This window comes from Mercenaria mercenaria, chromosome 7, assembly GCF_021730395.1.
Source record: "Mercenaria mercenaria strain notata chromosome 7, MADL_Memer_1, whole genome shotgun sequence".
NCBI lineage: Eukaryota > Metazoa > Mollusca > Bivalvia > Venerida > Veneridae > Mercenaria > Mercenaria mercenaria.
In genome coordinates, this window is record NC_069367.1 from 24,372,984 (window position 1) to 24,399,617 (window position 26,634).

At 36.3% G+C, this 26,634-nt stretch overlaps 1 protein-coding gene across 1 annotated transcript in view; it reads right to left on the reverse strand.

Moving 5' to 3' along the window:
* The window catches only part of LOC128546143 (uncharacterized), a 66,222-nt gene that overhangs the window by 27,206 nt on the left and 12,382 nt on the right, over positions 1-26,634 (reverse strand). The window contains exons 3-20 of the mRNA XM_053547072.1: positions 25,873-25,994; positions 25,371-25,441; positions 21,775-21,989; positions 19,952-20,086; positions 15,545-19,051; positions 12,269-12,820; positions 11,392-11,943; positions 10,497-11,048; positions 9,620-10,171; positions 8,723-9,274; positions 7,846-8,397; positions 6,951-7,502; positions 6,074-6,625; positions 5,179-5,730; positions 4,590-4,952; positions 1,942-2,081; positions 1,250-1,445; positions 500-847 (exon numbers count right to left, since the gene is read on the reverse strand). Of these exons, the coding sequence (XP_053403047.1) occupies positions 500-847; positions 1,250-1,445; positions 1,942-2,081; positions 4,590-4,952; positions 5,179-5,730; positions 6,074-6,625; positions 6,951-7,502; positions 7,846-8,397; positions 8,723-9,274; positions 9,620-10,171; positions 10,497-11,048; positions 11,392-11,943; positions 12,269-12,820; positions 15,545-19,051; positions 19,952-20,086; positions 21,775-21,989; positions 25,371-25,441; positions 25,873-25,994 (10,065 nt within the window). The remainder of the gene's footprint in view (positions 1-499; positions 848-1,249; positions 1,446-1,941; positions 2,082-4,589; positions 4,953-5,178; positions 5,731-6,073; positions 6,626-6,950; positions 7,503-7,845; positions 8,398-8,722; positions 9,275-9,619; positions 10,172-10,496; positions 11,049-11,391; positions 11,944-12,268; positions 12,821-15,544; positions 19,052-19,951; positions 20,087-21,774; positions 21,990-25,370; positions 25,442-25,872; positions 25,995-26,634) is intronic.

Sequence of the window (26,634 nt, forward strand, 5' to 3'; positions counted from 1 at the left end):
ACAGAATACACGCATGCAATGTTTCCAAAGTAAAAGAAAAACCCGCATACTTGGCAAAATATCCGCCCTAGGGTGTTGATTTGTCAACGAAATGTTTGTACGCCATATTTACCCGATAAACACAATGTTCATCTCACTTAAACCACCAAAAAACACCATTTACGTCTACCCCCTGAATATGATGAAATGTGTTGGATAATATTAAAATCTTTTGTAGAATTACTTCTTTTCGAATCAATATTTATGTTTTAACTTTCTTTTCCATTTGGAAGAAAGAAAACGACATTCGTATCTTGAATAAAACTACGCTGAAAACATATGAGTTAATGAAATTTGATTTGATGCATGTCCAACTGCTGAAAAACATGAATATAGGGCTATAAATGTGTTTCTATTTTGTTAAAATATCAAATTCAAACCTGTTTGAATCATTTAAACCAAAGGACCTTTAAAAGCTTTAAATAAAAAGGACATCTAATAATGGTAGGTAAATACATACTTTGAAACGTCACTGTAGTCCTAGCCTCTGTAGTCTTGTTATCAGTCATAACTACGCATGCGTATTCAACATCACCCACACCTCCCAATGCATCACTGCATTCTACAGAGCCGAAAACAACAACAAGCCTAACAGAATCATTTGTTGTGTTGCTTTCATCTGCAATCAAACTTATATGTGGTTCATTTGAGTCCGTTGATTGGTCAGAACTGTTAATGGCAATAATCACACTACCGTCAGATCTTCTAATCTCTACCCGTCCCCAGTCCGGTATGTTTTCTACATCACAAACAAACGACGCATTCTCCTCACCAATGTTGAATACATACGCGTTGTTTTCAAATGCAACTGAAAAAGAGTATTGCATGTATTTTTCTTAAACATTTTGAGGTTAATAGAACGCAACAAAGCAAAATAATAACAGCCTTTTTCAGGTTTGTTCGAGTGCCTTCATGAGGGTTGATGACATGTGTATTACTTACTTTTGTTTTGAAATGTGTTACATCTTTTTGATCAATCGAACAGAACAATACAAATTTACCAAAGGCTGTTTGTGTGCAGAAATATGATTGTCTCGATTTAAAAATACAAAGTTATGATTCGAATCTTTTGACATTTTGTACATACCTGCTTTATGTCCGTCAACACTTCCCTTATATTAAGTAATGCTTATACCGGTAGTTTGGCAAACGCAGTTATACTTTAAATTATTTTTATATACATTTAAACAGTATTTGAGATGTAAGTTACCATATGATGCTAGAATATGAATGTCTTCCTTTACAGACAGTAGGTCATCTCCTTGGGAAGGACGAATAACGCACTGTGCCCACAAGCCTGAAGTGTCTGTAGATGTAGGGATTGGTACTGAAATCGAATCTTTGAAGTAACAATCCACGTCTTCCGGAGTAGCTGACCCGTTGTACGTTAAATTGCTACCATTGTCCTATCACATGAATAAAATCGAAAGGATAAACGCATGTGACAATAGAGTAATCTATTTTTACATAAGAAATGTATAAAATATTAGCACAGTAATAGGCATATCGATATCTTCATTGTAAAATTTCGAAGCTGCAAAAGATTACTGTTTCCCGATGCAACAGAACAAACCGTATTGTTATCATTGTTTGTATCGATATACAATTGATCAATATTAGTATTAAAATATATCGCACATATTACAATTATTATTTTGAATATTTCCTATGTCATGGCAAGGAATTCCATTATTTAGATTTCCATATACAAATAATAAAAGCTTTAAACAACTATGCAAAACATCGGTCTTTTAATTCCCTATGGAACTGTTGAAATAGGGTTTCCGAATCACACCGAAATGATATAAAACCTACATCCCTATATTGAGGGACTGAAGGACAAAGAAGTCACTTCATTTTAAAGCTGAAACTTTTTGCATTTGAACCTTGAATATACATTACCCCAAAATTGGTTTCAAGCATGAGTCGCCCTTCAATTTGACCAGATTCTCCTTTTCCAATAAGACCAGTGCACTCAACGTTTGCTTCTCGACCGAGATATATCTTGTCCGGGATGGTTATTTCTGGGATTTTTGACTCAGCTTCATTTTGAAAATAAACGAAGGCATATCCATTGTTATTTTGTGCCTTACGTAAGTTTCTAATTTTTGTAAAGGAAATATTTAAAAAGCCAGAATGCATTACCAATATAAAAGATTTACCAGTGTAATACTAGGACAAACCGGAAATTGGGAACGCGACATTCATAGAACACAGCTACACAAAAAGTGCTTAGAGCATAAAATATATAGACGAATCATCTGTAATTAACACATTAACACATGGTGACATACCAAATGAGTAAAAATTGAAAAATAATACATACATATTGGTGGTAAAGTTAATATATAGCCAGCAGTACAATGGCTACAATGTCTACCCTTTCGATACCTTTATTTTTGAAAACACATAAATGTTATGTATTACAAATAGAAATGTTCATGATAACTTTCATTGAGCGTAAATGAAATCACTATGTTATAAGATTTTTTTCATTTTTGACAATTCGAGCAATATTTGCAACACATGAACACAAAGATATTACATTTTGTGGAATTTAGACATCATTAGCATATGATGCTCTGAAACATAGAAACACAATTACGGTTTGTCATATTTATATACAGTAAAACCTGTGAGCAAAGACCACTCATTGGAACCGCTGGCGCCAGATCTGAAAGAAAAAGCCTCTGTATATGTTATACCCTACCCCGAGATATTCTATAAGAACCACGGTCATAAACGGGAAAATATACTAACCCGTTTCAATCGTAAATTTCTCAACTTAAACGCGCAGTTCGGTGAATGGGTACCTAGTATATTGAACAAGCGATAATTTATCTTCCATCGTACACCAGTCACCTTATTTCAATATTCCATATTGCTGAGATTATCAACATTTTTTATGCTTTCGTCAACGTTACAGAAAAAACTGGCTTGACCTTCCCTAATGAACATCCGGTCTAGAGGTCAAGGCAGTGTGCACATGTTCGGCGAAATGTAAACAAACAAAAATAGAATTTAAAAAAAATACAATTTTACACTAAAACATGAAGTGATGAATGAAATTCATCTTGTATATGATCTTTAATTTGAAATCGTACATTGGTCTGCATCTGTTCTGTTTATTTTATTCATTTTGCACATTTATGCTGCATTTTCACATTTTAGCGGACACGTGTAGTAAAATGACGACTGACATACATTTTCACAACAGCCAATCAGAATGGTTTTGTAATCTAGAACGGAACTTCACCAGGGAAGGTCAAGCAAGTTGTTGGTGTAACGTTGAAATAACTATAAACTACGCGTTGTGTTTTTAAGATAAAATGTATTGCAGAAATGTGACCGGTACATAATGGAAGATAAATTACAACTTTTTTGATATCCATAGTACACATATACCGAAATGCGTGTTTTAAGTATGAAATGCACGATTGAAAACGGGTTAGTAAATTTCCCCGTTCATGACCATGGTTCTTATAGAATACCTAGGGGTAGGGTATAACATCTACGAGGCATTTTCTTTCTGATCTGGTGCCAGTGATCGGAACAAGCAAAAGTGGTCTTTGTTCACAGGTGTTCTTTATTCGGGGAAAGGGTCACTTCTCAGTTAGCCATTATCACGCTGATAAAAAGTGTTTTTACAGCTTCTACAGCATTTGCCTTTTTATGTTCTATGTATTAATTTCTTTTGTAAATCATAACCACCACCATCATCATCATCCCGATCATCATCATCAGGTTCTCAGAAACTGGACAACACCCGTTTGGAATGAAATATAAAAAAAAGACTTTAAACTTTGGAAAAGAAGAATGCAATGTTATGTTTCTTTTTATTTTAATGTGCACTCTAATGAACTTAATCTAATGTTTTACTAAGCATCAGTCATATGCTATATATGTAAGCATTTCACTTTGTACCTTACATATGAACTTTTGACACCAAGGAACATAAGAGTATTTCATTTCTTTTAAATTAAACATCATTATAATGTCAGTATCAGTGCAATGTCGTGCCAGACACATAACTGAATTATTGGTATATTAATTTTGTTTCAAACTCTGTTGATTTACCTCTGAAAACCTATACTGATCAGTGTATCACTTGTTTGATTGATAACATTTCGCCTAATTTAGTAACTAAGAGTGTAAATGTAAGTCATCATAGAGGCACACTAATCTGACAACTTCTTAAATTATGACAAAACAGTCACAAGATGTGACTCGGACCTATGTGAAGTGAAGATAAGACGCTCACTCTAAGGTACCCAATTAATGATAACTTAATGTGCCGATCAGTCAATCAAAGTAAACATATTTTCTGGAAAGTAGATCCCTCGGAAGCACCGAGAACAATGCAATCAGTGAAAACTGCAGACTCGGTTTGTTTGAGTCTATTCATGAGCAGTAATGGAAAATGCAACACTGCCCACGCCCTCTAGCACCGGCTTAAGCAGTATTCAATTTTATAAATCTAAATGAGTTGAAATCAATGATCCCAAAGGACCAGAAAATATAACAACACTGAGATGAAAAAGTTAGCTTACTTGATATATTTACTGTTGTGCTGGTATTATTGATTTCTATTGGACTTTCAAATTCACCAACAATTGCAGCACACATATATATCCCTTTACCGGAACATGTCAGAGGATCAAATTCCAGTGAAATTGAAGCACCATCTTTATTCAGTGTGTAGCTGGCATTATAGTTGTTGTCGAAGATAGTATTTTCGACAAAACCAGTTACATTGGAGATCGTAAATATTTGATTACTAAGGTCGCCATTTTTATCATCAACCTTTCCAATCATTAGCGTTTTCCAGTTCGGGTTATCCTTCATTTGGCAGGTAATATTCACAGATGTCCCCTCTTTAAACGTATAGCTGTCTTCCGTAAATGTAAGTGACCCTGGAATCACAGGCAAACCAAAATAAAATATTTTAAACAGTCGCCATGCATTTAAAACGCATAAACGAAGCAAGATTTCTTAATCAATATAATGTATAGTAAAATTGTCTTGTTTCTAATTTCTGCCAAACATCTATTATATTACAAATAATTCAGCAATTCAACCTTATATATATAATGCATTTTGAGTGAGCAACACTTGTGCTAGAAATGTGTAACTTCTAACCAGGAATAGCGCAGTCTGGCTCTCCGTGCCAATTTCCATCAGCTTCACAAGTCACAACTTTGACCGATCCATTTGCAAGTTCTAGACCGTCAACGCATGTAACAGACATTGTCGAATTTATCGTCGTTTTTCCATTTTGGTTTACCACATACGTGTTAGTGATAGGTTCATGTATTCCACAGTCTGTACAGGAGACATTTACGATTGTGTCAGTGGACTTCATTTCGGTAGTATTGGCAGGATCACCTACAACGACAGCACATGTATACAGCCCTTCATTGTCACAGACTACTGTTTCGAATTTCAGTGAAAAGGAAACTCCATCATTTTCCAGCGTATAGTCAACAGTGTAGTTGGAATCTAGTGTTTCATTATAGATTGATCCAGTGGCATTGGAGATCTTGAAAAGTGGAGTGACGGTACCACTGTCGTCTTTATCTTCTTTTGCTAATAATACTATTTGCCATCGTGGATAATCTGTGACTTCGCAGGTAATACGCCCAGTGTCACCCTCATCAAATGCATACACGGATTGTATAAAAGATACGGATCCTGAAAAAAAATAATGATTAATATCACAAAACATTTAGTGAAAGCATGATTTAATAATCATCCAATAAAAGCAGACAAATGTTGATCGTATCAGCATTTTATATCATGATAAATTATTATATTCTCCGGAAACGGAATTAAATACACTCTTTATCTCAGGTACATCTGATCAAGCATTATTTAATATTCAGTTAGAAAGTGTTAATGTCTCTTCGCACCTGAAAAAATAAGGAACAGTTTTACTTCGCTCCGTAATAAATAAGTAAATGAATTCTAAGTAATCACTTAAACAAATATTTTACATTTTTTCCTGAACATTTAAACCGGAATTGTATCTTCTTACCAGGAATTGCGCAATCTGGTTCTCCGTGCCATTCTCCATCAGCTTCACAAGTCACAACTTTAACCGATTCATTTGTAAGTTCTAGACCGTCCACGCATGTAACAGGCAATGTCGAATTTATCGTCGTTTCTCCATTTTGGTTTACCACATACTTGTTAGTGATAGGCTCATGTATTCCACAGTCTGTACAGGAGACATTTACGATTGCACCAGCGAACTTCATTTCGGTAGCATTGGCATGATCACCTACAACAACAGCACATGTATACAGCCCTTCATTGTCACAGGCACCTGTTTCGAATTTCAGTGAAACGGAAACTCCATCATTTTCCAGCGTATAGTCAACAGTGTAGTTGGAATCCAGTGTTTCATTATAGATGAATCCAGTGGCATTTGAGATCTTGAAAAGTGGAGTGCTCTTACCACTGTCGCCTTGGTCTTCTTTTGCTAATAATACTGTTTGCCACCGTGGATAATCTGTCACTTCGCATGTAATACGCCCAGTGTCACCCTCATCAAATGCATAAACGGATTGTGTAAACGATACGGATCCTGAAACAAAAATGATGATTAATATCACAAAACATTTAGTGAAAGCATGATTTAATAATCATCAAATAAAAGCAGACAAATGTTGATCGTGTCAGCATTTTGTATCATGATAAATTATTATATTCTCCGGAAACGGAATGGAATACACTGTTTTGATCTCAGGTACATCTGATCAAGCAGTATTAATGTCTCTTAGCACCTGAAAAATTAAGGAATAGTTTTGCTTCGCTCCGTAATAAATAAGTAAATGAATTCTAAGTAATCACTTAACCAAATTTTTTTATATTTTATCCTGAATATCTAAAACGCAATTGTATCTTCTTACCAGGAATTGCGCAATCTGGTTTTCCGTGCCATTTTCCATCAGCTTCACAAGTCACAACTTTGACCGATTCATTTGTTAGTTCTAGACCGTCCACGCATGTAACAGGCAATGTCGAATTTATCTTCGTCTCTCCATTTTGGTCTATCACATACGTGTTAGTGATAGGCTCATGTATTCCACAGTCTGTACAGGAGACATTTACAATTGCGCTAGCGGACTTCATTTTGGTAGCATTGGTAAGATCACCTACAACAACAGCACATGTATACAGCCCTTCATTGCCACAGGTAACGGTTTCGAATTTCAGTGAAACGGAAACTCCATCATTTTCCAGCGTATAGTCAACAGTGTAGTTGGAATCCAGTGTTTCATTATAAATGGGTCCAGTGGCATTGGAGATCTTGAAAAGTGGAGTTGTGATACCACTGTCATCTTGATCTTCTTTTGCTAATAATACTGTTTGCCACCGTGGATAATCTGTCACTTCGCAGGTAATACGCCCAGTGTCACCCTCATCAAATGCATACACGGATTGTGTAAACGATACGGATCCTGAAACAAAAATGATGATTAATATCACAAAACATTCAGTGAAAGCATGATTTAATAATCATCAAATAAAAGCAGACAAATGTTGATCGTGTCAGCATTTTGTATCATGATAAATTATGATATTCTCCGGAAACGGAATGAAATACACTTTTTTATCTCTGGTACATCTGATCAAGCATTATTTAATATTCAGTTAGAAAGTGTTAATGTCTCTTAGCAACTGAAAAATTAAGGAACAATTTTGCTTCGCTCCGTAATAAATAGGAAATGAATTCAGAGTAATCACGTAAACAAATTTTTTATATTTTATCCTGAACATCGAAACGGACTTGTCAGTTCTTACCAGGAATTGTGCAGTCTGGTTCTCCGTGCCATTTTCCATCAGCTTCACAAGTCACAACTTTGACCGATTCATTAGTAAGTTCTAGACCGTCCACGCATGTAACAGGCAATGTAGAATTTATCGTCGATTCTCCATTTCGGTCTACCATATACGTGTTAGTGATAGGCTCATGTATTCCACAGTCTGTACAGGAGACATTTGCAATTGCACCAGCGGACTTCATTTCGGTAGCATTGGCATGATCACCTACAACAACAGTACATGTATACAGCCCTTCATTGTCACAGGCACCTGTTTCGAATTTCAGTGAAACGGAAACTCCATCATTTTCCAGTGTATAGTCAACGGTGTAGTTGGAATCCAGTGTTTCATTATAGATGAATCCAGTGGCATTGGAGATCTTGAAAAGTGGAGTGCTGGTTCCACTGTCGCCTTGATCTTCTTTTGCTAATAATACTGTTTGCCACCGTGGATAATCTGTCACTTCGCAGGTAATACGCCCAGTGTCTCCCTCATCAAATGCATACACGGACTGTGTAAACGATACGGATCCTGAAACAAAAATGATGATTAGTATCACAAAACATTCAGTGAAAGCATGATTTAATAATCATCAAATAAAAGCAGACAAATGTTGATCGTGTCAGCATTTTGTATCATGATAAATTATTATATTCTCCGGAAACGGAATGGAATACACTGTTTTGATCTCAGGTACATCTGATCAAACAGTATTAATGTCTCTTATCACCTGAAAAATTAAGGAACAGTTTTGCTTCGCTCCGTAATAAATAAGTAAATGAATTCTAAGTAATCACTTAACCAAATTTTTTTATATTTTATCCTGAACATCTAAAACGCAATTGTATCTTCTTACCAGGAATTGCGCAATCTGGTTTTCCGTGCCATTTTCCATCAGCTTCACAAGTCACAACTTTGACCGATTCATTTGTTAGTTCTAGACCGTCCACGCATGTAACAGGCAATGTCGAATTTATCTTCGTCTCTCCATTTTGGTCTATCACATACGTGTTAGTGATAGGCTCATGTATTCCACAGTCTGTACAGGAGACATTTACGATTGCACCAGCGAACTTCATTTCGGTAGCATTTGCATGATCACCTACAACAACAGCACATGTATACAGCCCTTCATTGTCACAGGCACCTGTTTCGAATTTCAGTGAAACGGAAACTCCATCATTTTCCAGCGTATAGTCAACAGTGTAGTTGGAATCCAGTGTTTCATTATAGATGAATCCAGTGGCATTGGAGATCTTGAAAAGTGGAGTGCTGTTACCACTGTCGCCTTGATCTTCTTTTGCTAATAATACTGTTTGCCACCGTGGATAATCTGTCACTTCGCATGTAATACGCCCAGTGTCACCCTCATCAAATGCATACACGGACTGTGTAAACGATACGGATCCTGAAACAAAAATGATGATTAGTATCACAAAACATTCAGTGAAAGCATGATTTAATAATCATCAAATAAAAGCAGACAAATGTTGATCGTGTCAGCATTTTGTATCATGATAAATTATTATATTCTCCGGAAACGGAATTAAATACACTCTTTATGTCAGGTACATCTGATCAAGCATTATTTAATATTCAGTTAGAAAGTGTTAATGTCTCCTCGCACCTGAAAAAATAAGGAACAGTTTTACTTCGCTCCGTAATAAATAAGTAAATGAATTCAGAGTAATCACTTAAACAAACATTTTAGTATTTTTTCCTGAGCATTTAAACCGGAATTGTATCTTCTTACCAGGAATTGCGCAATCTGGTTCTCCGTGCCATTCTCCATCAGCTTCACAAGTCACAACTTTAACCGATTCATTTGTAAGTTCTAGACCGTCCACGCATGTAACAGGCAATGTCGAATTTATCGTCGTTTCTCCATTTTGGTTTACCACATACTTGTTAGTGATAGGCTCATGTATTCCACAGTCTGTACAGGAGACATTTACGATTGCACCAGCGAACTTCATTTCGGTAGCATTGGCATGATCACCTACAACAACAGCACATGTATACAGCCCTTCATTGTCACAGGCACCTGTTTCGAATTTCAGTGAAACGGAAACTCCATCATTTTCCAGCGTATAGTCAACAGTGTAGTTGGAATCCAGTGTTTCATTATAGATGAATCCAGTGGCATTGGAGATCTTGAAAAGTGGAGTGCTCTTACCACTGTCGCCTTGATCTTCTTTTGCTAATAATACTGTTTGCCACCGTGGATAATCTGTCACTTCGCATGTAATACGCCCAGTGTCACCCTCATCAAATGCATACACGGATTGTGTAAACGATACGGATCCTGAAACAAAAATGATGATTAATATCACAAAACATTCAGTGAAAGCATGATTTAATAATCATCAAATAAAAGCAGACAAATGTTGATCGTGTCAGCATTTTGTATCATGATAAATTATTATATTCTCCGGAAACGGAATGGAATACACTGTTTTGATCTCAGGTACATCTGATCAAGCAGTATTAATGTCTCTTAGCACCTGAAAAATTAAGGAATAGTTTTGCTTCGCTCCGTAATAAATAAGTAAATGAATTCTAAGTAATCACTTAACCAAATTTTTTTATATTTTATCCTGAACATCTAAAACGCAATTGTATCTTCTTACCAGGAATTGCGCAATCTGGTTTTCCGTGCCATTTTCCATCAGCTTCACAAGTCACAACTTTGACCGATTCATTTGTTAGTTCTAGACCGTCCACGCATGTAACAGGCAATGTCGAATTTATCTTCGTTTCTCCATTTTGGTCTATCACATACGTGTTAGTGATAGGCTCATGTATTCCACAGTCTGTACAGGAGACATTTACAATTGCGCTAGCGGACTTCATTTTGGTAGCATTGGTTAGATCACCTACAACAACAGCACATGTATACAGCCCTTCATTGCCACAGGTAACGGTTTCGAATTTCAGTGAAACGGAAACTCCATCATTTTCCAGCGTATAGTCAACAGTGTAGTTGGAATCCAGTGTTTCATTATAAATGGATCCAGTGGCATTGGAGATCTTGAAAAGTGGAGTTGTGATACCACTGTCATCTTGATCTTCTTTTGCTAATAATACTGTTTGCCACCGTGGATAATCTGTCACTTCGCAGGTAATACGCCCAGTGTCACCCTCATCAAATGCATACACGGATTGTGTAAACGATACGGATCCTGAAACAAAAATGATGATTAATATCACAAAACATTCAGTGAAAGCATGATTTAATAATCATCAAATAAAAGCAGACAAATGTTGATCGTGTCAGCATTTTGTATCATGATAAATTATGATATTCTCCGGAAACGGAATGAAAACCACTTTTTTATCTCTGGTACATCTGATCAAGCATTATTTAATATTCAGTTAGAAAGTGTTAATGTCTCTTAGCAACTGAAAAATTAAGGAACAATTTTGCTTCGCTCCGTAATAAATAAGAAATGAATTCAGAGTAATCACGTAAACAAATTTTTTATATTTTATCCTGAACATCGAAACGGACTTGTATGTTCTTACCAGGAATTGCGCAGTCTGGTTCTCCGTGCCATTTTCCATCAGCTTCACAAGTCACAACTTTGACCGATTCATTAGTAAGTTCTAGACCGTCCACGCATGTAACAGGCAATGTAGAATTTATCGTCGATTCTCCATTTCGGTCTACCATATACGTGTTAGTGATAGGCTCATGTATTCCACAGTCTGTACAGGAGACATTTGCAATTGCACCAGCGGACTTCATTTCGGTAGCATTGGCATGATCACCTACAACAACAGTACATGTATACAGCCCTTCATTGTCACAGGCACCTGTTTCGAATTTCAGTGAAACGGAAACTCCATCATTTTCCAGTGTATAGTCAACGGTGTAGTTGGAATCCAGTGTTTCATTATAGATGAATCCAGTGGCATTGGAGATCTTGAAAAGTGGAGTGCTGGTACCACTGTCGCCTTGATCTTCTTTTGCTAATAATACTGTTTGCCACCGTGGATAATCTGTCACTTCGCAGGTAATACGCCCAGTGTCTCCCTCATCAAATGCATACACGGACTGTGTAAACGATACGGATCCTGAAACAAAAATGATGATTAGTATCACAAAACATTCAGTGAAAGCATGATTTAATAATCATCAAATAAAAGCAGACAAATGTTGATCGTGTCAGCATTTTGTATCATGATAAATTATTATATTCTCCGGAAACGGAATGGAATACACTGTTTTGATCTCAGGTACATCTGATCAAGCAGTATTAATGTCTCTTATCACCTGAAAAATTAAGGAACAGTTTTGCTTCGCTCCGTAATAAATAAGTAAATGAATTCTAAGTAATCACTTAACCAATTTTTTTTATATTTTATCCTGAACATCTAAAACGCAATTGTATCTTCTTACCAGGAATTGCGCAATCTGGTTTTCCGTGCCATTTTCCATCAGCTTCACAAGTCACAACTTTGACCGATTCATTTGTTAGTTCTAGACCGTCCACGCATGTAACAGGCAATGTCGAATTTATCTTCGTCTCTCCATTTTGGTCTATCACATACGTGTTAGTGATAGGCTCATGTATTCCACAGTCTGTACAGGAGACATTTACAATTGCGCTAGCGGACTTCATTTTGGTAGCATTGGTAAGATCACCTACAACAACAGCACATGTATACAGCCCTTCATTGCCGCAGGTAACGGTTTCGAATTTCAGTGAAACGGAAACTCCATCATTTTCCAGCGTATAGTCAACAGTGTAGTTGGAATCCAGTGTTTCATTATAAATGGATCCAGTGGCATTGGAGATCTTGAAAAGTGGAGTTGTGATACCACTGTCATCTTGATCTTCTTTTGCTAATAATACTGTTTGCCACCGTGGATAATCTGTCACTTCGCAGGTAATACGCCCAGTGTCACCCTCATCAAATGCATACACGGATTGTGTAAACGATACGGATCCTGAAACAAAAATGATGATTAATATCACAAAACATTCAGTGAAAGCATGATTTAATAATCATCAAATAAAAGCAGACAAATGTTGATCGTGTCAGCATTTTGTATCATGATAAATTATTATATTCTCCGGAAACGGAATGAAATACACATTTTTGATCTGATGTACATCTGATCAAGCATTATTTCGAATATTCGATTAGTGTCGGATCCAGTGAAAGTAGAGATCATGAAAATTTTATTGATGGGAACAGTATCATCTTGATCATCTTTTGCTAATAATACTGTTCGCCAGCCCGGATAATTTTTCACTTTTCATGTTATGTTTTTTCTCCCCCTCGACAAATATAAACATGCTTTGTGTAAAAGATACGGATCCTGAAAAGTGTAGGCTCAGTATAATACATTTACTGCAAATTCAACAGAATCATGACTATTCATTGAAACTGAAACACCAGACATATCTTATAATAAATAAAAATAAACGTATTTATGTCTTGCATGTACTTATATACATTAAGGTAGGTTTAAGGAAACACATCCAATATTTATCAGTACTAGTTTAACGATGCATAAATAAAAATGAATTTCTCTATCAATTGTCAGATAATATTGACAAATAATTTCATTTTCGCATATAAACAGACATTCTAGCATAAAACATAAAACTTGTCACTTTTCGCGGGTGTTTTATAAGGAGAGAAATCGAGTATTAAAAGAGAGATTCTCGCGCTCGTTAAAATACATTTTTATATAAGCGCGTTCCGTGGCAAAGCGTACATGTATTACAACCCTTACGGGCTCAATCACCAACCAATCCCCCTGGATGATGTAGATGTTATAACACGAATAAAATGTGTTTTCCCTACAATAAAGAGGTTAAATGTAACCATTTACGAGGGTCACTCTAAAATAATGACAATCGTGCTGCAATATGGTACACAGTTTGTGTACTGACTTCAAATTTAGTTATCATTCTAAAATATGCATCCCTGGATTTCCACGAACTTCCGCAGTCGAGAAATTCAAGTGATGAACGCTCCAGTATAGTCTCCCTTTGGTATGCTCTTAAGTAATTGAAAAATACTACTCCCAAGTGTTTTATTTGATAAATATTTAATTTTGGTGAATAAGCAGCGATGATTGACTTGCATCACTTTTTCATCTCTCAGAACCTTTTTGAACGATGGTATTTTGTAAGTCACGTCATTTTCATGGATCAACTGGAGCCCGCTAAATGAAAATATAAAACAAATACGTTCTAGTGTTTGTACTCAAGTGGTTTGTCTCTATAATACTTTCCTGACGGTGTAGGAATGTGTAACCCTTGATTTTAAGAAGATAGATTCAGAACCTTTTTACACGTTCTTTTAGCAATTACTGGTCTATGATCACCTTTTCGCAGCCACTATCTGTTGTCAACGCAACGCTGTTGGGTGAAAAAAGTATACCTAGTTCTCTATCCATGTTAGGTGCAGTGGTACAGTGTGACCATCTAAATTTGAGAACATTCTCAGCTGTTCTTTAGCATGTTTGACCCTATTCGCCTTTTGCTCCAAGGTCAACATATAATGCTCCCACAGGACAACAAACCGTTCTTAAACTCAAGTGCTTTTTGAGAATTTTACTACTGATTCCATCTGAGATGTCAAGAAAAGACTATCTCGGACGCCGTGTACCTTACTTCTTTTATTAATCAGGCGTCTTACAGCAGCGATGTTCTTTGACGTCATTACTGTTTTGGGCCTGCCAGGATGAGCCATTTCTTTCGGGACAGTCTGGCCATTTTTTTAATTTACGTACCTACCTATAAATAGTTTATGCTGATACTGCAGACTTCCCATATGATGTATGAAGTGCACTAGGTATCTGTTTTGCAGGTATTTTTAAAGAACAATGTATTTTATGTGTACGCTTTAATTTTAGATTTTTGTTTGCTTTTCATGGCTACATGCATTTTGCTTAGAGTATAAAACTCCATGTAAACACGAGTTTCTTAGTTTATACATAATTTATTTTAGGTCGATTGTGAAGGAAGTTCAACAACTTATATTAATCACTCTCGACACCTTATTCCTGATGGAATCCATCACCACGAGGGTATGAGAGTTTCTTGTGTGTCAAATTTCTATCGAAGCGCGCGATTGTTAATTTTAGAATGGCCTCATACTATGCAAGCGTAGGTTACTAACCAGCGGAGAACATGTTGTGTAATTTTTTTTTGAAACGTTAAAATGTGTCGTTCAAATGTAAATAAGCCGATAATTTAATGGCAAGCTTTAGTCGCGCATATAATATTATATCTCCGTGAAGATGGTTTGAGATGGTGTGTGGAATCAGGAACGGAATATAAGAAAATGGTCAGTTTTTCAATTGTGAAGTGACCGTTTTATTTTTGATTGTGACGTAGCCAAACATCGACCTCTGCTATATAGTGACAACAAGCTCGGATCCCGGCCTGGCATACATAGGTCCGGTTAATAAAATCATTGACGTCTAAAATTTGTGAAAACGACTCTATGATATTTAAGGATATAATATTTTGCTCATAACATTACATAGTTATCCCGTCAAACATCTCAATTACTAGAATTAATTTAGTCGTCACAGAACATCTTACTGGTCTGTTTCTCATCTTACAACAAACAACAAGCAAATGCATGTCAATTTAGTAGCTAAATACTTATCATTCATTCGAACTTAGATTTAAAAGACTTATATGCTTACCAGGAATTTTACACTCGATGTGTCCATGCCATTGTCCATCTGCTTCACATGATACTGTCTTCATCGAGTCATCTGTTAGTTCAAGGCCAGCTACGCATGTAACCGATAACGAGGTATTATACGTAGTTGTAGAGTTGGATTCAATAGTATATGTCTCGCCTCTCGGCTCATATGGTCCACAGTCTATTATCTCACAACTTGGAAATTCACCCCAAGTTCCGTTTGCTAAACATTCCACTTTACTGACGCCGGATAGCGAAAAGCCGTCATGACAACTCACTTGTACAACATCCCCAAACTTATAGCCGCCAATTGTCTGGTTTCCTATATTTGCATTGTTTGGTACCGTTAATTCTGAACAATTTACAGGAACGCAGACTGGAATATTTTTCCATTCTCCATCGCTTCCGCATAGTGCTTGCAACCCATCACGTGAAAAATGTCCTTCGTCACAAGTGATATTTAGTGCGTCACCGTATGTATAACCGGTAAGGTTCTGCTGACCAACTGAGGCATTTTGGGGTACTTGAAAAGGTTTACAGGATACAATTCTGCAAGAAGGAATATCTGTCCATTCACCGTCAGCTGTGCAGTTCGCTTGTTGATTTCCGGTTAAGTTATATCCTTCTTCACATGAGAATATCACAGAATCTCCAAATACAAATAGTGAACCATCTTTTCTTTCAAATTCGGCATTTTGTGGTACTGCAAATTCAGGACAAGCCTTTGGTTTGCAAGAAGTATAAGTCTCCCAGTCTCCAGATGCATTGCAAATAACGAAGCCGTCGCCCTCAAGTTCAAATCCAATCGAGCATGTGATATTTATGATGTCTCCAAATACTCGACTCTTTGTGTCCTGGTTACCGATTTCCACATCAGGGGGAACGAGAAACTCGTTACAAGGAACAGGACTGCACGAAGGCACATTTACCCATGTTTTATTTTCACTACATTTTGCCTTTAGGTCTCCAGATATTTCAAATCCTTCATAACATGTAATGTCAATTGTATCTTCATACAAATACGTGTCGTTAGCGTTCTCTAATGAATTAGCATTGTCAATTTCGGGTAAGTCACTGCACTGCACCGGATCACATTTACCATTAACACTCCAATTTCCATCCAAACATTCAATAATTGCGTCTCCTGACAGGTTATATCCTTTCTCGCAACTAATTGTATTGTTTACTATATTTGTATGGTCTGGTGGTGTATATTTACCACATTCAGTTTTCAGGCATGATGGCAAATAACCCCATTTTCCAGACGTCAAACATGTGACATTTTCTTTTCCCACTATATCAAATCCACTATCACATTCTATAAACGCTACCATACCTACTGTTGATCCTGATTGGTTGACAATGTTTCCGTTTTCAGGTGGATCAATTTCCCCACAATCCTTTGCCTCGCACATTGGTACATCACTCCAATTTTCATTTGCCTGACATATAACGGTTCCATTTCCGTTGAGGTCATATCCATCTCTACAAACCAGTGTAATAACAGTTCCTTCAACGGTGTCATTTATGTTTACCGGTACTACTGCATGTTTAGGTATCTTCAGCTTCCCGCATTCAATCATCGTGCACTCGGGCTTGTCTGTCCACGAACCATTGGATAAACAAATGCCCGGACTTTTGCCTATTAAGCGAAAATGTTCTATACATGATATTTCAACTGTATCTTTATATTCTGTTCCTGTCTCCGACGACACATTTCCATTTTCTATGAACCCATACGCTCCACAGTCTACCTTGTTACATCTTGGAAATTCGCTCCAATTTCCAGACGTGCAAGTTACAGAAGGATTTCCGTCTATTATGTAACCTTCAACACACTCGATCTCAAGATCACTATCGTTTACATTTGAAACCATGCTGTTATCGGGTTTAGCGAAGTCTTCCGTCGAGCAATTAACAGGCACGCAGTTAACTGTCGGCCAAGTACCATCTGTGTGACAAGATATATTATTATCACCGACCAAAATAAAACCATTTTCACAGGTGATAAAAACTGCATCGTCAAAATTTAGGTCGGTGATATTTAAATTTCTTTCTGTATGTTCGGGTAATTGTAATTGACTACAATCAATGGGTTTGCATGTCGGTATTTCGGTCCATGATGCATTCTCTTGACATCTCACTGTGGAGTTACCTTGGATTTCATATCCACTTTTGCATTCCAAAGTTACGGTTTCACTGTAAGTATATTGTTTTTTGTCCGGTTCTAATTTTGCTTTATTTGGTACATCAAAAAGTTCGCATTTAACCGGAGAACAAATTGGTACATCTATCCAAGTTCCATCAGTTTTACAACTAATTGTTTCTATACCTTGAACCTCGTAACCAATGTTACATTTTATCGTTACATTTTCGCTATATAAAAACTGGCTTTTGTTAGGTGTAAATTCAGCATTTTCTGGTTTAACAAATAGATCGCATTCTTTATGAGTGCATGTTGGTACATCGGTCCATGACCCATTTGCTAGACAGCTAAACATGTTCTCACCTTGAATTTTGTAACCATCGTTACATTCGATTGTTATGTTGTCATTGTATTCATACTGCTGTTTGTTCGGAGAAATAGCGGCATTATCGGGCTTGGTGAATTCTTCACATTTCACAGGTTGACATTCTGGCAGGTTTATCCATGTTCCATTGTCTTGACAACCTATTGTAGCATTACCTTGAAGTTGATATCCTGTGTCACATTCTAATATAACATTTTCCTGGTATGTAAATTGACTTTTATCAGGAACAATGGCTGCATTATCTGGCACAGTTAGTTGCTCGCAGTCCACTGGAGAACATTTTGGAATGTCTTTCCATGTTCCATTCGCTTGACAACTAATTGTAGCATTACCTTGAAGTTGATAACCTGTATCACATTCTATTGTAACGTTTTCCTGGTATACAAATTGACTTTTATCAGGAACAATGACTGCATTATCTGGCACAATTAGTGGCTCGCAGTCCACTGGAGAACATTTTGGAATGTCTTCCCATGTTCCGTTTGCTTGACAACTAATTGTAGCATTACCTTCAAGCTGAAATCCAGTGTAACATTCAACTGTAACGCTTTCGTTGTATTCATATTTCTGTTTGTCCCATGAAATAATAGTATTAACTGGAATGTCTGGTGCATTGCAGTTTACGACAGAACAAACAGGGGACTCACTCCAAGACTGGTTGGCCAAACAGGTCACCGTAGATAAACTGCTATCTAGCTCGTAGCCTGTTATACATGTGATTTCAATGATATCTGTATATGTGCGACCAGTAGTATTTGAGTCTATTTCAGAATTGTTTGGTGTTATAAACTCTGGGCATTCCATGGGCATGCATAATGGCATATCTCCCCAGGTCCCTGGTGTGGAACAATTAATTGTTGCATTCTCTGAGAGTTCGAAACCTTCATCACATGTGATATTTAGTGTTGACCCATATTTGGTACCATTTGACGTTACAGTACCGTTGTTTATGACAGGTTCATCACCACAGTCGACTGAAAGTCAAGTATGTATAATGCATGAACTACTTCTTGTGTTACCGATGCCAGATAGTAACCATTAAAAAAATTCGTTTCTGCTGAGAAAACTAATAATATGATATTTTATTAGATATTAGCAATCCGAAGATGTGTTCGATAGGAAAATTTGACCTGATGCTCTTTTTTACATCTACTACTTATGAAATGGATCAGATACGAAAGACACTAATTATACTGCATACATTGACCTATGGTGCCAAATTTCTGCCGCGATATAGGTAGCTATCGCGATACTTCAAACAATTATCTTGATAAAGCGAAGTTTCTGAAAAGATTATCTCAATAGTTGAAGGTTTCCTGGAAATATTATTGCGATAATTTACAGTTTAATCTCGATAGCATTTGTGCCCACAACTGCTATTTACTAGCTAGATAGTTAGATAAATATTGTTAGAAATTATCTTAATATTTCAATTTTTTTCTGAAAAAAAAATTCTCAATAGCCTTAAGTTTCCTGAAAATAAGAAGCACATCTAGAAAAAATAATTCATTGCGAAAATCTTTTCAGAAAAATGGACAACTTGCTTGAAATTTTAAAACATTATCGCAATAGCTATCAAATATCTTGTGGCAGTTTGAAGCATTGAAGCTAAATTTTGCGCTAAAACATTTTCAAGAAACAGATTAAAATATCTAGAAATTATTATTTATTGCTGAAATGTTTCCAGAAAAAAATGTACCCATTTCTGGAAAGTTTACAAAATTATCTTGATAGCTACCTAGCTATCTCGTGCCAGAAATATGCCACCATATTGACCATACATTCAAAACTTCTGCTAAAAGTTCTGCGTAAACTACAAAGAAAGCTTTGATATTAGCATGACGTTTGTATATTATATAGGACATATGACTTACTTTGAGTGCACTTGTCAGACGGAGAGTCATGGGTTCTGTCCACTGGGCACTTGCAAACCCTTTCTATACATTCAGAGTGTTTGGTAACACATCGTTCCTTATTGGTACCAGAGCATGTCCCGTTGAACTGTATCTCTAGAGATGTAGGAAAATATACCTGAATGTTAACACGTGACTATAACAGCCTATGCTTCTGCAAGTGAGTACACGATTTTATCATTTCGTTTAACGTGTATCGTTATTTCAGTTGTTCTGAGTTCCATTTCAGATTACAAGAATTCATTTGTTTCATTGGTATACAAAATGTATATTTAAAATAGTAAAATGAGTCTATGCCACAAAGATCCAATGCGCCAATAATACCGTATAATAATTTGTTCAAGGACACGTAATTCTACACTGGTGCAACTACAGTGCATTCGCGATGCTACGAATCGCAATTTAACGAAAGACCGGTATACTACGAAAAGGTTTTGTGGTCCCGGCTGCTTTCCTTCTTATTTCTATGTTACAAATTCGCGGTTTTACGAAACATGCGCTCCTACGAATGTATTGTTATGTCCTTAAAGCATGTTTTCAACTTTTTTAAGTTGCGATTTTACGAATACCTATATCGTCTAAATTTTCACACTTTTAGAGTGGAAAGTGTCACCATCATTTAGCTGGGCGTAAACAGTAATTAAAGTGTGAAAACTGCATAAAGAAAATAAAAACAAATATTTAAGTCCTGATCGTCTGTTTATTGTCGTTTTATTATTTAAAACAATTCAGTAAAGGGTAGCTGAGGGTATCGGAATATGCAATTGCGATTTTTTGTTCTCGTGCAACATTGTACCCTATATATGTTTAATGTACAGTGAATAAAAAAGTGAAGGAAAAAAAAAACGTTTTACATTCCAGATACCATCTGAGTTCAGATTCGAATAAGATTTGTAGTAAACCTAGATGTACATATAAAATTGGTATACATGTACTCTTATACGAAAATCACGTTTAAATATCCCGGGTTACGACGTGTAGATATTAAGGTGCTGTATAGCGAAATTTCCTATGCTACGCTCGAACGAAAATGCGATATTACGAAAAAAACGACCGGTCCCTTGGCTTTTCGTAGGATCGCGATTGTAACTCTAAAACTATATCACACACATCTTTGCTTCATGGCAATCATGCTGATAAAGTTTAATTAAAATCCCGTAATATTTGTACTTCAAACTCCCACACACAAGTTAAATGACAAAAAACATATTTTGCCTAAGCCCAAGGGCGCATAAATCTGCTATTCATGTAGCCCTTAGATATATTCCGCACATCTAAACTTTATTGAGGATCGTGTATAATAGGTTCTATTGTCATGCCGTTTAATTGGATCAGAAATTAGCTCTACATGTCTAAATTTCAATGGGCATTTTTTTTATCCAAGGACCGATCGAAACGAACAACTACTTTGCCACAAGATAACTTATACACTGACGAGATATGGAAACGCAACAAACATATACCTAAATATACTTTTACTACAAAATGCATCACCTTGAAATATTCAACACGAACATATCTCGATACTCTATTCCATAATCCATTGTGTTAATTTTACAGCATGCGGTATGTTGTGTGGATTAGACTTTAACACAATGGGTATAAAGTATCGAGTATGTTTTTGTTGAAAATCTCAAGGTGATGCTTTTTGTGGTAAAAAAAATATATATATTCAGGCATGTGTTTGTTGCTTTGTTATATCTGTCAGTATTTATCGCCTTCAAACTAAAAATAATTTTACAGAAAAAAAAGAAAGAAAGACATGTCACTAATATTGTTCTTACTTTTCTTGACAGGATTCTCATTCTCTGTGATGACAGTTGGAACTGTTATTTCAATTTCGACAGTTACAATCGTCAAAACACCGACAGTTTGCTCATCTGTTGCGGCAACTGTAATACCAACAACAGTACTCACTTGCTGTGGTGCAGGTGGCGCTTCGTCGCTTGCGACTGAAGTTCTGATGACAATTATGTAAATAATGATCAAACTGCCATTCCTGTAAAAAAAAAGTAATTCAACTAAACTAACACCCTTCGCCGGACTAAATGGCACAAATCTATATTATATCTATTGAGACACTGATGCATACATGTTTTATCACATACCTACAAATTGTCTTTCTCAAATAAAGCATGTATTTTGTTAACGAATGTACACCCTTGTATTCAACTTCCATCGGATACGGCCCCCGCTGGATACGGAAATAAATATTCAAATTGCAATGACGTAATGATTTCGTCTCGGAGTACAATGCGTCAAAAATTTTTCCGAACGAGTTTCTGTCTTATGTACCTCAAATTAGATCGTTTTTGGCTGGTATAACACCAGAAAAAGGTATATGTCAGCTCTCATGGATTTTGCCAGGCCAGATCACTGTCCGCGCAAACGCACTTGGCAAAATACACTTAAGCCAAAATCAACATTGTATATCAAGATACTGTTTAAATACGATAATGACCCAGTTAATCCGTTGTGATTTTATAACTTTATTTCAATTCTGCAAACGGCTTAAAATTTCAGTGTTAATTCTTTTCTTCATGAGAATTTATCAGAATGTATCACATTTCTTTTAGTTGGAAAGCAATTTTTTTCAACTTTGTCCCATGAAAAGCAACGTGATTCATTACACCGAAAAAAGAAATAATTTTAAATGCACTGATTCAGAGAAAAAACTAGATTCAGTGTATCAAAGACATGTTAATCGATACGTTGTTTTGCATTTCAAAAAGCTGAAAACCGTGTAAAACTAGACAATCAACCAGAACTGACAATCGTCCAGTACTTACAATCACACAGTATTGTTAATTTCTCGGTATTGACGACCACCCAGTAATGACAGCCACACAGTAATAACAATCATCCAGTACTGACAATCGCCCAGTACTGACAATCGCCCAGTAATGACAATCACCCAGTACTAACAATCACCCAGTACTGACAGCCACCCAGTACTGACAATCCCCCAGTAATGACAATCACCCAATACTAACAATTATCCAGTAATGACAATCACCCAGTATTTACAATCGCCAAGTAATGACAATCACCCATAACTAACAATCATCGAGTGCTAACAATCACTCAGTATTTACAATAACACAATATTGTCAATTTCTCAGTACTAACAATCGTCCAGTACTGACAATCACTCAGTATTTATAATCACACAGTATTGTCGATTTCTCAGTACTGACGATTACCCAGTAATGACAGCCACACAGTACTAAAATCATCCAGTACTGACAATCGTCCAGTAATGACAATCACCCACTAACTAACATCCAGTACTGACAATCAACCAGTATTGACAATCACCCAGTAATGACAATCACTCAATACTAACAATTATCCAGTACTGACAATCACCCAGTATTTACAATCGCCCAGTAATGAAAATCTCCCAGTACGAACAATAATCCAATACTGACAATCGCCCAATAATGACAATCACCCAGTACTAACAATCATCCAGTACTGACAATCACCCAGTAATGACAATAATCCAGTAATGACAATCATTCAGTACCAACAATCATCCAATACAGACAATTTCTCAGTAATGACTATCACCCAGTACTAACAATCATCCAGTACGGACAATCACTCAGTAGTGACAATAAACCAGTACTGACAAGCACATAGTAGGACTAATAATCTCCAAGCACTGCCAATAACAGCGTTTCGACAATCATTCAGTTCTTACAATCACCCAGTGCTAACAATCATCCAGTACTGACAATCGCCCAGTATTGACAATCACCCAGTAATAGCAATCATCCAGTACTGACAAATACTAAGTACTAACAATCTTTCAGTACTGACAATCACCTAGTATTGACAACCACCCAGTACTAAAATCATCCAGTACGGACAATCAACCATTAATGACAATCACCCAGTACTAAAAATCATCCAGTACTGACAATCACTCAGTAGTGACAATAAACCAGTACTGACAAGCACATAGTAGGACTAATAATCTCCAAGCACTGCCAATAACAGCGTTTCGACAATCATTCAGTTCTTACAATCACCCAGTGCTAACATTCATCCAGTACTGACAATCGCCCAGTATTGACAATCACCAAGTAATAGCAATCATCCAGTACTGACAAATACTCAGTACTAACAATCATCCAGTACTGACAATCACCTAGTATTGACAATCACCCAATACTGAAAATCATCCAGTATGGATAATCAACCAGTAATGACAATCACCCAGTACTAACAATCATCCAGTACTGACAATCACTCAGTAGTGACAATGAACCAGTACTGACAAGCACATAGTAAGACTAATAATCTCCAAGCACTGCCAATAACAGCGTTTCGACAATCATTCAGTTCGTACAATCACCCGGTGCTAACAATCATCCAGTACTGACAATCGCCCAGTATTGACAATCACCCAGTGATAGCAATCATCCAGTACTGACAAATACTCAGTACTTACAATCATCCAGTACTGACAATCACCTAGTAATGACAATCACATAGTAATAACAATCATCTAGTACTGACAATCACCCAGTAATGACACTCAACCAGTACTAACATTCATCAAGTACTGACAATAACTCAGTGTTGATAATAAACCATCACTGACAAGAGCATAGTAGGACCTAGAATCACCAAGCACTGCCAATCAACCAGTTTTGACAATCATCCAGTTCTGACAAGAGCCCAGTACAAACAAGAGTCAAGTATTGATAATTATCCTGAATCATACTCATAAGCACATAGTAGTATTGAGAATCAAGAAGTACTGACAATCACTCAGTTTTGACAATCATCCAGTTCTTACAAGAGTCAAATGTTGACAATCATCCTGTAATGACAGTCACTTAGTACTGACAATGACCCAATTTTTACGATTTCCCAGTACTGACAATAACTCAGTACTGTCAATCACCCAGTGTTACCAATCAGCCAAAACTTACAAGCCTTCAAAACTGACACTCACCAAGTGCTGACACCTAAAAGTACTGACAATCAGCCAGTACTTACAATTAATTAATACTTCTAATCACTCAGTTATGATAAAGTGTCCCGGTATAATCTCTACTTAGATACATCTCTTCATGAATGGAAACCAAAAAAATATCTTCTTTCTAGACAAAATAACATGTAAGACTGGGAAAACCCGAAGAAATTTATCTAAAGCGTCATTATCTAATTCAAACAATCAATAAGATACCAGAATAACAGAAGAGTTGACTCATCTCATTTCATGTTCTTGTTTGCTTTTAAACCCAGGCTTCAAGCTTTAGTTTCAATAGTATTTGTAAACATGAAAAAAGGTTTGTAATGAGTAAAGTTAAAAGGGAAAAGCATTCCTAGTAAAACTGTAAATAAATCAAGTTCTGTCACTTACTTAATTTCTTTTACGGAACATCCATCGTAGGAAATACCCGCTGTGTTCTTGTTGGCAGCATTTTGATCCAGCTGAAATTATCGTTATATTTCATATATACCAATTAAAAAATGTATGGTAAACATACGTTCTAGCAATATCAAAGTTATTTTGACACGAAGGTTAGGTTATAATTTGTTCTAATTTCCAATTTTACCTTTTGTAATTGAAGAATTATTTATGAACAGACGCAAACACGCAAAGACACCTTAAAAATAAGTGACACTTTTGGTCTTACTATCATTCTTTGACGTAATTTTGGCATCATATACCGGTATTGCATCAGCCTCTATGTATTATTAGTCAAAGTGCTTCATTTATTCCACCTCAGCTCGAATAAAACATTTCTTATTTAATTTTTTATGAGCACTAATTTACTCTTCTGTCAAACTGATGATTATGTATATATTACGTTGCTTTCTGATCTTTTTCAAACCTATTTTTTAATTGTGAGAGCAAATACCTGATCGCAAAATTCGTTTTCTACATTCTTGAAGGCGTCAGAGTTTCTGTCGGCCATATCTGCACTGTACTCTCTGTTTGTAATTGTGGCCTTAAACTCATATTGTACCAGAACTTCTTTTTCTGAAAACAAAAAGAGTTCGATACATTCTCAAGTTCGTGAATAGTTTGCGGTGTTGACTTACTACATGCGCATTCAGTGACTTGTTATCACCAAAACAAATGTATATAAATTGATGCATTTTTTAGTTACTAACGATGACAAAATATTAGATGAGACTCTTTTTGCCTAGCCTGAATTCTTAAGATATTTCATTAAGTATATTAAGGGGCGAAACCCTCTAATGACGACATTTTAACTTGCGACATCTTGACATACATGTAGTGTATGACAATCTATTGCTGTGCAACCCCGACTCCCTGTTGAGCAATACATTTAAAATCGCTGCATGTAGTACTTAACAGTTTCTTCTAAACGCTTTTTCCCTTAACTACACACCTGATACCAATTCATTTGTGGTGTCAGTGTTGAAGGGGAATACTTTTAAACTGAAACTGATTAATTTGGTTAAACGCCTATTTCTATGCAATTACATTTTCAATGGCGTTGTACATTTAATTCAACAAACCTTAGAATATTATTGATGAAATGTAAAGACTCACATAAAATTAAAAACTAATACCTGCTGCTATCGCATAAACATTGCCATAAAAGGTATGGAAAACTAGACCTTTTTCAAATTTTGAGAACTATTTATGTCAC